Here is a 15,659-nt window from a genome sequence, read left to right as displayed (position 1 = left end):
TTTTCCGAAACTATAAGAACTATACTGTTCAAACTTGGTAAGTAGATGTATTCTATGAACCGCATTAAGATTTTTACTCAAAAATAGAAAAAAAAAACAATAAATTTTGGGGGTTCCCCATACTTAGAACTGAAACTCAATTATTTTTTTTCATCACACCCATACGTGTGGGGTATCTATGAATAGGTCTTCAAAAATGATATTGAGGTTTCTAATATCATTTTTTTCTAAACTGAATAGTTTGCGCGAGAGACATTTCCAAAGTGGTAAAATGTGTCCCCCCCCCCTGTAACTTCTAAAACAAGAGAATGATAAAACTAAAAAAAATATATATGATGTACATTACCATGCAAAGGGTGTAGCAGGATAGCCTAGGAAAAATTGCCCCCAGCGATTTTGGGCCGAAACTGTAATCAAACGATGCATTTTGTGGAGGTTATACTCTGCACAAAGTTTCATCCCTCTGTTACCCCCTGGGGGTGAAAAACACCCGATTAACCCCAAAACTGTTTTAATTATTTTTTCCTAAACTATGAAAGTGACGAATTTCAAATTTCGTACAAATATTAATAAGACTAAAAGCTATGTGTTAAAAAAATATTAACCCCCTAACCATTTAAATTCTTGTAAAAAAAACAAAAATAAAAAAAGAATCACCCTGTATATCAAGTTTGGCTCATGGTACACACACCATTTTTTTTTTCAAAAATGAACCAGTTTATATTCTACATGATACAAAAGTTTCATGGACCTACTCCAGAAGGAACATTTCGAAATTAATATATATTGGCTCTTTGGTGCGTACTATTCATTGAACTCCCACTAAGAGCTGTAGGGGTTGTTGTGGAGGCTCGTCGGGGACCACATGGTCCCCACCTCAGTACTCATCGCGTGAGGAGAGTATACAAGTCTGCGGGATGCACGATGAGTTCTCTTGTGGAGATTCAGTTGTGCCGTGCATCCACCGATAATAGCCACGGGACTTGGGGCCCTTCTAATTTTCCCCGAGAGTGTTGAGGTTACATTCATAACAAAGAGATACGAGATTGAGAGGAGATGGAATTGTGCGCCCATCGAGTGTTAATTCATGGTCGGTGCAGTAGCTATATTATGTTGTGCTTCGTATATGTGTAGATCCATGTAGCGAGGTTATTATTACATCCCCCTGAGAGTAAATCTCCGCTACATGTTTTTTTGCATAATCAGTACCTAATTAAAGTAAGTCTTTTTACTATGAAGGGGAAACTTTTTGCGATAACTCAAAAACAGCTAAACTGATCATGTCCGCTATAGTTTTCATTTAATGTCTTTCTTAAGCTCTACTTCCACGATTTTTTTCATTTTTTTTTGGACCTATGGTTCAAAAGTTAGAGGGGGGGGGACACATCATCTCCGAATATATTTACTTTATCAAAAAATGTTTGTTGAAGACCCCTATTAGTTTTGAAATACCTTTCCAACGATACCCCACACTGTAGGATTGAAGCAAAAAACAAAAATTCACCCCCACTTTACGTGTAGGGGAGGTACCCTCAAAAAAATTAAATTTTTAGATTTTATTGTACGACTTTGTCGGTTTTATTGATTTATATATCCATGCCAAATTTCAGCTTTCTAGCACTAACGACCACGGAGCAAAGCCTCGGACTGACAGACAGACAGACAGGCAGACGGACATGGCGAAACTATAAGGGTTCCTAGTTGACTACGGAACCCTAAAAATGTTTTTATAAATACAAATGAGTTTGATTCATACTTCTTTATCCCCACCTTTTTCAAATCGGGCACGAGCAGCGGTCCGATCGCAAGCCATTGTTTATTAATAATGCAAGGCTCTTAGTGGGAGTTCAATGAATAGTACGCACCAAAGAGCCAATATATATTAATTTCGAAATGTTCCTTCTGGAGTAGGTCCATGAAACTTTTGTATCATGTAGAATATAAACTGGTTCATTTTTGAAAAAAAAAATGGTGTGTGTACCATGAGCCAAACTTGATATACAGGGCGATTCTTTTTTTATTTTTGTTTTTTTTACAAGAGTTTAAATTGTTAGGGGGTTAATATTTTTTTAGCACATAGATTTTAGTCTTATTAATATTTGTACAAAATTTGAAATTCGTCACTTTCATAGTTTACGAAAAAATAATTAAAACAGTTTTGGGATTAGTCGGGTGTTTTTCACCCCCAGGGGGTAACAGAGGGATGAAACTTTGTGCAGAGTATAACCTTCCCAAAAGGAATCGTTTGATTACAGTTTCGGCCCAAAATCGCTGGGGGCAATTTTTCCTAGGCTATCCTGCTACACCCTTTCCACCGAAAATTGGTTTGAACGAGATCTACTTAGTAAGTAGTTTTTTTTAACACGTCATAAAATTAAAAAAAAACTTTTTCATCAAACCCATACGTGTGGGGTATCTATGGATAGGTCTTCAAAAATGATATCGAGGTTTCTAATATCATTTTTTTCTAAACTGAATAGTTTGCGCGAGAGACACTTCCAAAGTGATAAAATGTGTGTCCCCTCCCCCCTCTAACTTCTAAAATAACAGAATCTAAAAACTAAAAAAAATATATAGTTGTCTAATTAGAGTGACAGAGAAAAATGCCCGCAATTGACGAACTTCGATTTACGCGGTTATAGCCCAGTTGTTAAATCCTCAATGCCCAACGTAGGTGTTGCGTCATATGTTTTATTATTGGCATATCTACTGCGTACTTTAAAAGTACTTAACTTAAGTACTGAATTATTAAAACATTTTAATGCCCTATTATTCATCATCATTCATCGTTGAGACCGTTTGTAAGTAAGTACTAAACGAAAATAGTTATTTATTGTATATTTTATTCTTTGAATTTTCAGATAATATTTAGGAATTAAAATATAGGCAAGGTCAGTGCGGCTAAATCGTCTGCGGGTTGTTTCAAACGTCAAAGACAGACGAGTCTTATTTTGACTGCTGGAAGCTGGAACTAGAAGCAATAGCGACTATCGATGAAGTTAACTGTAATTATAAATACTCGTTCGGCTACTTATGGAATTTCCCACAGACGGATTTGTATCTGCATTGACCTTACTATAGATTTCTTATTCTAGGTAAATGGTTGTTAGTTGTTACATTTACTAATAAATAGAAACACGTCCATGCAATACACATATCTTGTAATGTAATCGTACTAATGATGAAATGGACAATTTAGAATTTAGAAGAGACGATTATAAAAATATGTTTTTATTTATTTATTTTTGACTTAGTGCGGACGCACAGTACCCGCGGCGTTAAATATTGCACGTCGGTCTATTCGGTCTTTAGAAATAGACTATTGGAGACAAAGAGAGAGAAAAAGACAACGCTCTACGAAGCCGAAATTCGGATGTGCTATATTTATCGCAGGGTTATTACATGTACAGTCAGGGTCAAAAGTAATATCTACTAATCTGTAACAGCCTAACAAAAAGTGATGTATTTATATGTAGAACAATTGAGACTATAAAAGATACTTTTGAACGTGAATTTTAGAGACCTGTCTATAGGTATGTGGAAAAGTTATCCGGGATAGCAGATACTTTTGTACTGTACCTACATGTAAAGATTACCTAAATACGTACACAAGACAGAAGAGATAACAAGAACACAGTTACAGAAAAAAAATTACTACATGATAATTCGGCTCTCAGTGGCATTCTAACGTCAAAGAGAAAAATCAGGACAAAATTATTAACCTGAAAGACGTTATTTACGTATGTAGTACACAGTCAGTACCAGATATATGTTATGATTTAATAGGTAAAGGGCCCACTGATTAACCATCCGCCGGACGGTATCGGCCTGTCAGTTAGAACCAAAAGTTGACAGGTCCGAACAACTGACAGGCCGATACCGTCCGGTGGACTGTTAATCATTGGGCCCCTTTAGATACCTACTGAAGTTCTTGAATGCTGTTTTTTTTTAATTCTAATGTTGAACATCAACAAGACGAGTTTTTTGTTTAATTAACAAATTACTTACTATTTCTCATATCCTAACTCGAAAAAAAACTCCTACATGACAAGATGTTTGTGATACGTGCACGACTGTGGCGCCGCCTGGACAGTTAATGTATGTTACATTATATGAAATGTAGGCCCACCAAAGTTTTTTTATTGCCACAACGTGATGCATCGCTTTTAGTATTGCAACCAGTTTCCACTACGCAGTCTTAGTGCTTCTCAGTTCACGCTAAACCATGGGATGGCAAACCGAGGCTCGAGGGAGTCTCATGCGGTGCTTTGGACCAGCAATTGCGTCCCTTCAAGGCACCAAAACAATTAACACTTAGATTAGACCAGTTTAGAATTAGACTAGTCAAATCAACTTTTCTAGCTTTACGACATTCCTAAAACTGCTGGTTTCTACTGTGGTACTTCTCTACAGAAGTTAGTTGACCCCTCCAGTAAAACAAATCCAACACCAACAACTTTTCTCTAGTTGTTTCGCCAACAACTTTTCTCGACTCAATTTTTTGTCTCAACTTGACATAAATCTAGATTTTATTTTTTGTTTGGTAACCACTTTAGGTATTATCCATTGCTAGTAATCGTGGTCATTCCGTGTTACCATTTCATTTTTTATACAAATTTACATATATTACTATAATATGTTATTATTGTATATAATAATCCAGTTATTAAGTACCTAATACAGTTTTGTTAAAGCTGGATATTAGACCATACATTCGAAGAAGACTTACCTATCTATAAATGATCGGATGACTAATATTTTATCGAAAAATTATATTTCAAAAAGAAACAGAAATAAATACAAATATTACTTTCTCTCTTAGTCTACTTAACTTCAAGACAAGCTCATGTGGGGTAAGATAAACATAGTTTATTTTGCTCGCGGACAGAGAAACAGTATATTATATAAGTATACATTGCCCCAATTTTTCTCCCACCCCTCCTATCCTTTGTTTTGTATTTTAACTGTTAGTTGATATAAATATAAAACTGGTAGGTATAATTTTAGACGTAATTATGAATAAATACTTATCTGATGATAAAATCCGAGTCATCCTCATATATTACCAAGACCACGAAACAAACATGTAAAAAGATATAATTAGAGATAAAGATTTATAAAATAACCTGTAAATATTAGCACATGCGTAAGTTATTGTAAGGTCAATCTTAAACACTATTACAGATAAAGACTAGACTACTTACCCGCTAAAATGGAAAGCAAATGAAGGCAACGTATTGCAACTTTAAGTAATTAAAAATAAAAATCAAATCCGTCTAGACTCCGACCACGCTATCTCATAGCAGCGCCGTATTTGGCGCGTGGCATGAAATCTTTCTGCAGCGAATTAGCAGCGACACGTGGTACCGCCACCGTAAACATAATAATAAATATTACGTTTATGGTGACGCTGCCCCACTTATCGCTGCCAAGTTGCTGCAGACTTGACGTAGACTAGACGGACCCTAGAATCATTTCAAACTTGTAACAATGTGTTAACCAATATTTAGCAATTGCTACGACAAATTGTTAAAGTTAATAGTTACAAAACCGTTATATACTACTAGTGACAGGTAAATAATATCGGTAATTAATAATAAATCCTATTCAATTCAAGTTAAAGTACCTCGCGGTATCAAAAAAGGATTTCGAGCCAAATTAATCCTTTATAAAGTCTCAAGTTACGAACAGGAGTATAGGTTGGTTTATTTATTTATTATAGTTACCCCAAAGGTCTTTTTTAAGGTATATTATTTTACAAATGTGGACTATTGATTAATATTAGTTTTTCTTAATATGCATTGTGTACAAGTATGACAAGAGCGGGACCGATAAAAGTAATTTGGCTAGAAAAGCTTTGTGAGTAAGTAACAAACCAACTTGAAACTGAAGTACAAAAATCAGACAGTGTTAAAATATTGCACTGTCTCAATTCTAGCCTCGGTTTGCTCTTGTGGTACTCATCTAAAGGTTATGACGCAGTAGTTACCAAAAATGTGCTTTTGGCGTGTCTAATTTACTAGTTTTATCGGTCACGCTCGTTAATTTTTTTTATTTTTTATGACTCATTATGTAGAGATACATTTTTATATATTACGTTAATTGTATATGTTATTTCTTCGAGTCTTATTAGGTGTTAATTGTCAGTGTTTTTATTATTTTCCTGTACAATTTCCTCGAGCTGTTCAATCCTGTTCAAAAGAGCGGCCACAGTTTCTTTTAAGTCTTCATTTGCTTGTTCTAAATCAAATATACGCTCATCGTGGAATGTCTCGTTCACCGTAGCCCTACGCGAGCGCGACAAAGTATTACTTTCTCTATAATCTCCACACGATTCGCAATCCGCCCAAAATCGAATATCTATTGAAGGCAGGTCATCGCAGGATACCATTCCATCTTGTGCTTCAGGAATCAAAAATACGTTTTCACCGACCGTATCAATATTGTCACCATTATCGCACAACACGCGAGCTAGACTTGTTTTTTTTATTTGATCTAATTGTTCACGTTTAAATACATTTGGATTCTCATACCATAATCGATCTCCATCTCGCAAACGCCTAAATTGCTCCATTAGAAGGCAGCTAAAAAGGGGGCCAACTTTACCTCCGCCTACCTGATCTTCTAAAATTCCTCCTACCCAGACATCGATGTTGTGAACAGATCCATAAAGTTCCTTAAGTTTGTCTCGTACATTTTGATCAGATATTTCAACAGACAAGTCATCAAAATCTTTAACTTCTGTCATGTTGCAAACTTGTCTCCATTTCGTGTACGGAGGAATAGCGTGATCACGTCCTCTTTGAATATTAATAGCAGCAAGGTCTAGTGCAACTGCGTGGGCCGAATAAAAGAGCTTCTCAGTTAGTTCCGAGTTTAGATTTTGAGTAGAAGTTTTCAATTTAGCCGGTGTTGTGAACATACCTCGGATTAAGGGATCTACTCCGCCTTCGTCGACAAGTCTCCAGGGAGCAAAGAATGCATTTCTCAGCAGCAAATGCCCTTGTGGAATGGGCTCGAAGTCCTCATCGTAACGATGCAATATTGGATTAATCATGGAATGGCCAAATCTTAGTGCCGCTGTAGCGAACACGTTTGAAATTGAAGGGTTCAAGTTGTTATCATATCCATTATAATCTCCCAACTTTTTGTAACCTTCTCTACCAAGAATAATCGGTAACCAGTGTGTGTAAGTTATCATTTGTATTTCGGCTCCAACTATTTTCCTTGCCTCCTGGTACACTTTGTCTCCGTCCCAAAATGAGTTCAAAGATTTCAACTGCAAGGCGAGACGATTGTGTTCCCGCATCCAGATAGTATGCATAGCCGCCAAGCCAATTTGTTCATTGGCTCTGATGTCACCCGCAACGAAGCAAGCGCGGTCGCTTTCTGCAAGGTTTAGTCTGCAGTCCATACCGTTTATCCCTGTGGTAGGTAATAGCGGCTTTCTTCCAGGGAATGTAACACCAACACGCAATAATCCATTCTCATTAGTCAAATCTCGAAGATCAGTAGCAACAGCACTTTCGAATCCGTATACTTGTGAAGCATCAATAAATGAAGTAAGTTGGTTAATTTGTTCTCTCGGCTGCAGGCTCCCAAATAAGACGGACGTCAGTCCCGATCCACATACCGAACTAGTTCTAATAAAGTCAATGCACCGGCGATTAGTGATACGAGGATCATTATTTGGAACATCAATGGGAAAACATGGTGCTGCATAATCACATGTTTTTTTGCAGTCTACACCGTCCCATGTTTGTGAACTTACAGACGGTAGCGCGTGATCCAAGTCGTGGTCCAGCCACTGGCCCCATTGCATAGCCATATGGGAAATCTCAATGTCCTGAGATATCTCTGTTGTAGTTATAATAGAGGTAGATACAGATCTAGCACTTGGTAGTTCAAATCCGTTATATTTCACCCCTTTATTCCAACCCACTGGTTGACTGAAACCATTCTCATATATAGGAAAAAGTATTCGTCGAAAACCTGTCAAAGATGAACCCCACATAGGATGGACAAAATTATTGCAACTGCCGTCGATACTGCGGTATTTGTTGTGAAAGCACATATCTGAACAATCTTTACTTTCCCGGTGTGCCGTGCAGCCTGATAGCCGTGCAATTAAGTCCAAATTTTGCTGACCAAGAACATTATTATAATTAAATGGTTCTACCGAAGTTACGTTTAAGCCATCTTGGATAAAATCTCTTACTTTGTCTAAAGTACGTTCATAAATTTCAGCTGCACGAGCTAGTTCTCGTGCGGGTGCGTTTGGGAAGTGAGCTATCCTAAAAAGTTCGTGGACATCTTTTTTTGCCGAGGTGTTCTGAAATATTTCTTTAACTGTTCTAGCGATAGCTTGATCTATGTCTCTGGTGGCTTCAGTCAATGCTATGTTTACATATTGCTCTCCTGGAAGTGTGTGATCTTTTACGGATAAAAACAGAGATGCTGTATCCTTACCGTTTTCATTAGATGCCAAGCATTCATACCGGCCGGTGTCACTTAGGGTTAAATTATTTATAATTAAACTCCCGATCAAAGTTATCGAAATTCGGTCCTCCAACAAAATTGACGACCCGTCTTTGGTCCATTCCACGGAGGCAGGAGGGTCACTTTCAACATCACACGGTAACTGAACTGATGTTCCTTTGTAAGCATCAGTGTCGACCGGTTTAAGAACTATGCGAGGCGGTATAACTTTAAACTCTTCTACATTTAGAACTGCGGAAATCTCTGTAATGCCCTCGGAATTTTCCGCTCTGCAATGATAAATCCCGGCGTCGTCCTTTGTCACTTCGAGAATGGTAAACTTTTCATTTTCATTCGTGAAGACGTAGTTATCGCTTGTTGGTAGTGTCATGGTGTTCATGAACCAGCTTATGACAGGTTTTGGTGATCCTCGAGCCGAACAAGTGAATTCAACCTTATCACCTTCAGAAGCTGTTATGTCTTTTGGTACATTTCTAAATGAAGGGGAAACTGCAACAAAAATAAATATTTGCTAAACAGACGTCACATTTATAGTATACAGATATATAAGGAGACATAAAAAGCAATAGAGCAGTTACCTAATACTTGAAGTTCAGCTGATGCATTCACTTTGCCAAGTATATTTTCCGCTACACATGTGTATTCTCCAGCGTCGACGTATTGCACGTCATCGATGAAAATCGAGCCGTTCAGCTTTAAATCCGTTCGAGGGTCAAGTAAAAGCCTAGTGCCTTTGAAGTACCAGGCGATATGAGGCGGTGGATTTCCTTTAGCTACGCAATCGAACCTAACTCGAACGTTTCTTTTTTTGACCACTTGACTTTTAGGCCTGATCTTGAAAACGGGAATCTCTGAAAAGGCATACGTTGTACTAGAATATACACCTACAACTTTAATCGTTTTATTTTATTCTTTTTAAAGCCTCGGCCACGAAACGTACGCTCCGATGGTGCACGCTTGATTCTGACGCCGACCGGCATGGTTAATAAAACCAACGTATGGTGGTCGGCGTCAGCGTCGAGCGTGTTCTCTCGGAGCATCCATTCTGTGGTTGGAAAATTTCGTTATGCTACTTTTCTACCAGATACCAAGAATCATGTAAAATCTTTATAAAAAACAGTGAACTCGGTGCTCAGGTATCAATATCAATATTGAATATTTACGATTCTTGTTCAATATTTACAAAACATATCCATAAAAGTGTAAGGACTTACACAAGTACCTTAATATGGAGACAATATAAGATGGAAGACAATTTCAAACAGATAATCATATAATGGAAATATTTATGTTTTACCATTCTCTTTAGGCTCGTCATGTATCATCATCATCATCCTCGCGGGTCTTGAACGCGCTTCTCCAGAGGGATTTTTAGCCATGCACTCGAAGATTCCGACGTCCGTCTCATCCACGTTATGTATCATAAGGCTGCCGTTGGACTGCACTTCATATCGGGTCGCGTCTAGAGGAAGGGCCATGGAGTCGCGAAACCAAACTATTTCGGGCCTTGGGTCCCCGGCGGCGGTACAAGTAAATATAGCATCCTTGCCAAATTCCACCACTACGTCTTCGGGCCCTTCGTGTATTTCGGGTTGCTCTAAAAATAGAAACGGGTGTTTAGTTTAGGTAAACTGGGTGCCGAGCCAAGGTGACAATCGCATGCGCTACGATAACGAAACGCTTTGAGTCTCTCTATCACTCTGCCATATTAGTGCGTCAGTGGCAGTTCCATTTCATTCCCTACGGAGACGATTGGCACGATGGCTATGGACCCTGTCTTGTCACACCTACATTTTTCAGTGTATGTTGCTCTGGTTCAGCCAGTGATTGGTTATTGCAATGTTGTATGGGGTGGCGCTTGTAAAACCCACATGTTAAAATTATAAAGACCTCAGAGATCCTTGTAGAAGTTTGACATGTAGATCATATAGATATCCAACGAGTCTATTATATAAACAATGTCAATTGCTCTCTATTAGACAACTATATATACTTCTGTTAGTGCTAAAGCAGCATAAGCTTACCCCTTACGATGAATATAAAATTACAAGCAAACGATCTTTGACTAATGTATGTGCACCATATAAATGTAGACTAGCTACGGCTACGGCCAGACGGCAACAAAGATTTATGGGCATCTTTTTATATAATAAGATTAACAAAACCCTAAACATTTATCCCCTAAATAAACATGAGTGTAAGGAAAAACTTAAGTCCTGGTTGCTGTCACTAGCAGAGATGTGACTTATTTGAAATACTTGTATTTAAAATGCAAATACAAAATGCAAAATACCTATTTTGTATTTTGTATTTAAATACCTTTTAAAAAAAACTATTTTGTATTTTATTTCAAATAGTTTTTGGGACCTATTTTCTATTTTCAAAATACAAAATACTTTTTATTAGGTAAAGTAGGAGTTACAATCTCTTCTGACGTTACAATCCTTGCAACTCTCTCATTCTTTTATGGCGACCGGTCTGGCCTAGTGGGTAGTGACCCTGCCTATGAAGCCGATGGTCCCAGGTTCAAATCCTGGGAAGGGCATTTATTTGTGCGATGAACACAGATATTTGTTCCTGAGTCATGGGTGTTTTCTGTTTTTTTTTTTAGTTTATTTATTCACTATGAATTTTTTGAAACAGGGTTTAACACAATAAGACACTATTGAAAACCTCTAGGGTTTATGTAATCGTTGGCGAGATCGCGCGGACCGTTCCGCGTTTGCTTAATACTATTATTTATTACATATTTAGTTATGTTTTCCTGTCGAAGCTGTTATTGTATCTATCGTTTAAATATCGACCTTATGTATATGTATTTAAGTATTTATAAATATTTATATATATCATTGTCTAGTACCCACAACACAAGCCGTAATGAGCTTTATTACTGTGGGACTTAGTCAATTTATTTATTTATTATTTTAACATGGAACTGGTGAATCTGTTTAGTAACGCCGCAAATGACCACAAGCGTAGCGAGAGATTAAAAATGTGGAATCTTAAGCGTTGCAAGGGTTTCAAGGCACGAGAGGTAAACAAACTTTTCTGCCCTGGTGAAACATAAACGAGACGTTTTCACCAACCAACGAGAGATATAATAGCTGTAAAACATTACAAATCTAAATTAATGCTTTTAATAATTGACCGTTAAAAACCATCACTTAAAACTCCATTAAACTGGTAAACATGAGGAGACACAAAATTTGCACTCTAGAGGACTGATATACACACTATTTTTAAAGAATAAAGAAAGCCTTTCCAACTTGTAAATTCCGAGCAATACTAACTTTTTAATTCAGACAACCGGGAGTGGATGCAACTTTGGAGTACTGCAATGGATGGAAGGTTTGGATCGGGGATTATTCCGGGTAAGAAAATAGACGGGTTCGAGCTGCCGAGGCGGACATGGTGTAACCTTAATAGATTGCGGACCGGCCACGGTCGCTGTGCCCTATATAAATATCGTTGCGGGTGGGTGGAGTCTCCCGCCTGTCACTGTGGTGCCGAGGAGCAGAGTATCCGACATATTTTCCAAGAGTGTCCATCTACTCGATATACTGGAGGCCCCCCGGAAGACCTGATCAAACTGAACGACGAAGCTATCAAGTGGATTAATTCTTTGGAGGTCGACTTATGATTTCTCTGTATCTGTATAACATGCCATACGATTAAATAAAAAAAAATTCAGACTAGGTATTCACTATTTAAGAGTACCTTTTATCGCAAAGTATTTGTATTTTAAAAAAGCATTTTGAAAATACCTATTTTGTATTTAGTATTTTAAACACAAATTTGAAAACTATTTTGTATTTTGCATTTGAAATAGTATATCAAGGAAGTATTTGTATTTTGTATTTAAATACTTTTTATAAACTATTTTTCACATCTCTGGTCACTAGACTATGTACAAACTGAAAGCATCTTACCCTGACTTACTCACACACATACACACACACACACACGCACACACACACACATCTACGTAAAAAAATATATATGTAAAATAAATTGCACTGTATTTTTATTAGAATTGCACTTGTTTTCTAGTATTAAAACAAGCCTTAATTATCTACTTTAAGTCTAAAATGAAAATGGTAAATGTAGTTTAATAAGTCTTAATAGTTACTATTATGTTTGGGAGAGGACACTGACTTCTGTAACACAGGTTTTTACCTAGCTCAGAAGTCAGGGACTTCCACACTAAAATGTATTTCCCTTAATGCCAATAAAATTTATTTTATTATCATTTATTTATTATTATTTTGGCTATATTTATGGTCTTCTATATCGATCACTTGGTTGCCTTGCAAGTTTTGATCATGCACGGCCGATTTAGTTTCTTATGCAGTCCATCCTCTTATTTATCCTAAATTACTCACTGCAATGCATGTCATATTCCCTGAGGCTCGCGAGCGAGGTGCCGAGACGGTGAGGCGGGCCGTAGCAGGTTGCGGCCACGTTCATGGCGGCGTGCGCGCGCAGCATACGCACCAGCCACAGCACGCTGCAGTCGCAGACCAGCGCGTTGCTGTCCAGTCGTAATTTGCGCAGCTTCGGCATGCCAGTAAACGAGCCGAAGGGAACGTGCTCCAGGCGGTTGTTGTGCAGATATCTAAAAGTAGCGAGACATTGAGTGACCCATTTAGGTTGTCGGTGACTGCTTATCTTTGCATTACCTACTTGCGGGGTGTCTATAGAACTCGATTCTTAACGGCTTGTCTATTTTCTGGTTATTACTGTTATTAGTCACAAAAGGAGCCTTAAAAGCACAAGCCTGCATTACTACTGCCTGTTTGGCCCCTACTGTATACCTATTTTTCACATAGCTTGTGTACGGTGACAACTGTTATTTTAATACATATTTTGCGTTTTAAATTGTATGGAGATAACAACTCTCACCGTACTCAAGCAATGTGCAAAATACTAGTGTTTTAAACAAAACGTTTATTTCTCGACTGTGAGTTATTATATAGTGTTATGTCTGTCAGTTAGTTAATCAGTCATACTATAATCAGGGTGGTTCAAATCTTGATATCACGAGGAGCGACTTTTCCAGTGAAAGCTTCTATTCCTTTAAATACAAAGTTTTAGCGATACCTTGTGGAGAAAAGTTTTTTTTAAAGCATTTATATCAACACTTGTCTTTTAATTTTGCTGTCAGTTTCTATAAAGTCTTCATAGTCTATTCGTTCGTCTATATGTGATATGCTTTAGCAAAGCGAATTGAGTAAGAGGCGTATTGTCAAAGTAAATTTTGTAGTCAACTAAATTTACTGCCATCTTTCGACACAGGGCTAAAACTCTTAGAATAACACATGGCTATACCCATGTTCTTTCACTAATATGTGTTAAATATCAAACGGTATCGCCATCTACTCGAGTATAGGCCAAAGGTATGTCGTCATCTATCCGAGCATATATTGTTCTTGATTTCTCGAAGAACGTATTTTTCTTATTCTGAGACTTTATTTATCTTATACGGAGTTATATATTTCTTTGGCTTTAGCGACATGCATTTTCGTTTAGTGTATTAATTTTCAGTTATTTATGTATTTCTGAATGATTTGTGAACCACAGAACTCCTAGATACGGTAGATAAAATGACAACATAACTTAAATGGAAAACTATATAAATGAATAGCTGCCCTAAACTCAAAACAGTAAAATGTACCTAACGTAATTAAGTTTTAAAATTAGTATATGTATTGTGGTAGGTAAGTATGTTATTAAATATCGGCTTGTATATCTCTGATGGAACACTTAAATGAGTTTATGATATAGTTATTGTTATTATATATCAAAACTGTTGGAGCACAATAACCCAGTGGAGAGCAAAGTAGGCACATTTAATGAGGCGATTTTTTTTATGTGCTATATAGTTACCGGGAACTATTGAAAAGTGCCTGTTAGTTATCAGCCAGCGACCGCATAAGTTAAATAAACACGCGCAACTTCCTTGAGACTGAACTCTGTCATCGCCCGTTTCTCCGCACGTAAACATAACGACGTCTGGAGCTCAGTTCCTATCACCTACCAAGTGCTCGCCTCAAACGAACTAGCATAGATGTGATCTGAGAACTAATGTAAGTAAAGGGAAGTCCGGGAAACGTAGCAAAATTCTTCTGAGTGACTAATACTAGGTTTCCCACGGGACCGAAATGAAAATCGTGAAAAAATATATTCCTGGGTTAATGGGAAAAATTTACTACTACATGATGGCCACATTATTGCAGGTGACTATACCAGAGCTGTATTCATTTACTATTGCGAATTTCACCTAGGCAAGTCTCCCGGAGTTCGCCTAATAAAAGATCATATCACACTCGTAATTAGTCTGAAGTGTTCCCTGTAAGCGATAATAATGACAACCGTGCATAAATAAATAAACTTAACGCACACTAATACAATTGTAATCAGTATTAATTGAGTCATGTTTTTTGTAAATAAACAATCATTATTAAAAGGAAAAACATATTAAAAAAACCATAACGATTATGATTATGTCACTGGTTCCAGAGTCTCTCGTAATTACGTTTTAGATGGAATTTACCTTTTTAAGTCCAAAACTTCCATTAAGTCATACATAATAAGTATTAAAAAGACTAAAAATAGCATGATGCCAAAGTAAAGTAGATTTGAATAATACCCAGCATCCACCTATTCTAAACTTGGTTAATAATTTTGTTAAATAAACCTTGATAGTCATACGCCACCTACTCGGAGTCAATGGCACCTGCTAATTTGCTATGTTACCTAGCCACAGCAGCACGCGTATCTACTCGTATCTGACTGAATTTTACTAAATCTCGAGCCAAAGGTAATCGAGAATGCGCTATTATGATCATTTTGGTTTCGTCGTGGGCTTGGTCGTTTTGGCATGTAAACGACGTATAATATAATTATGAAAAGCGCGACACATTCGTTTTCTGATTAGGAAAACGTGGAACATTTTTTCTTCGCAATATTTTTTGTTTTTGTGTACGATAACGAAAATAAACAAGCCTAAAATCTTCTTCTTCCTAATCATAACACTATACTGAATATGCCTTTAAATTAAAGGGGTCCCCACTATTTTTATTACATCTTGTACAATACCGGGTGGGCAGGGGCAGTGTAATGGAAGCAGTAAATTAAACTGTATGGTGTACTTCTCAAAC

At 37.2% G+C, this 15,659-nt stretch overlaps 1 protein-coding gene across 1 annotated transcript in view; it reads right to left on the bottom strand.

Annotated features, from left to right (window-relative positions):
* Window positions 1-2,386: 2,386 nt before the first annotated feature.
* LOC133534500 (peroxidasin-like) overlaps window positions 2,387-15,659 on the bottom strand; it is a 70,040-nt gene continuing 56,767 nt past the window's right edge. The window contains exons 4-7 of the mRNA XM_061873659.1: window positions 12,882-13,114; window positions 9,797-10,096; window positions 9,078-9,350; window positions 2,387-8,988 (exon numbers count right to left, since the gene is read on the bottom strand). Of these exons, the coding sequence (XP_061729643.1) occupies window positions 6,137-8,988; window positions 9,078-9,350; window positions 9,797-10,096; window positions 12,882-13,114 (3,658 nt within the window). The 3' untranslated portion in view covers window positions 2,387-6,136. The remainder of the gene's footprint in view (window positions 8,989-9,077; window positions 9,351-9,796; window positions 10,097-12,881; window positions 13,115-15,659) is intronic.

This window comes from Cydia pomonella, chromosome 1 (genome assembly GCF_033807575.1).
Source record: "Cydia pomonella isolate Wapato2018A chromosome 1, ilCydPomo1, whole genome shotgun sequence".
NCBI lineage: Eukaryota > Metazoa > Arthropoda > Insecta > Lepidoptera > Tortricidae > Cydia > Cydia pomonella.
Note: the sequence above shows the minus strand (reverse complement) of the source record. Positions and strands in the feature narration are given on the sequence as shown.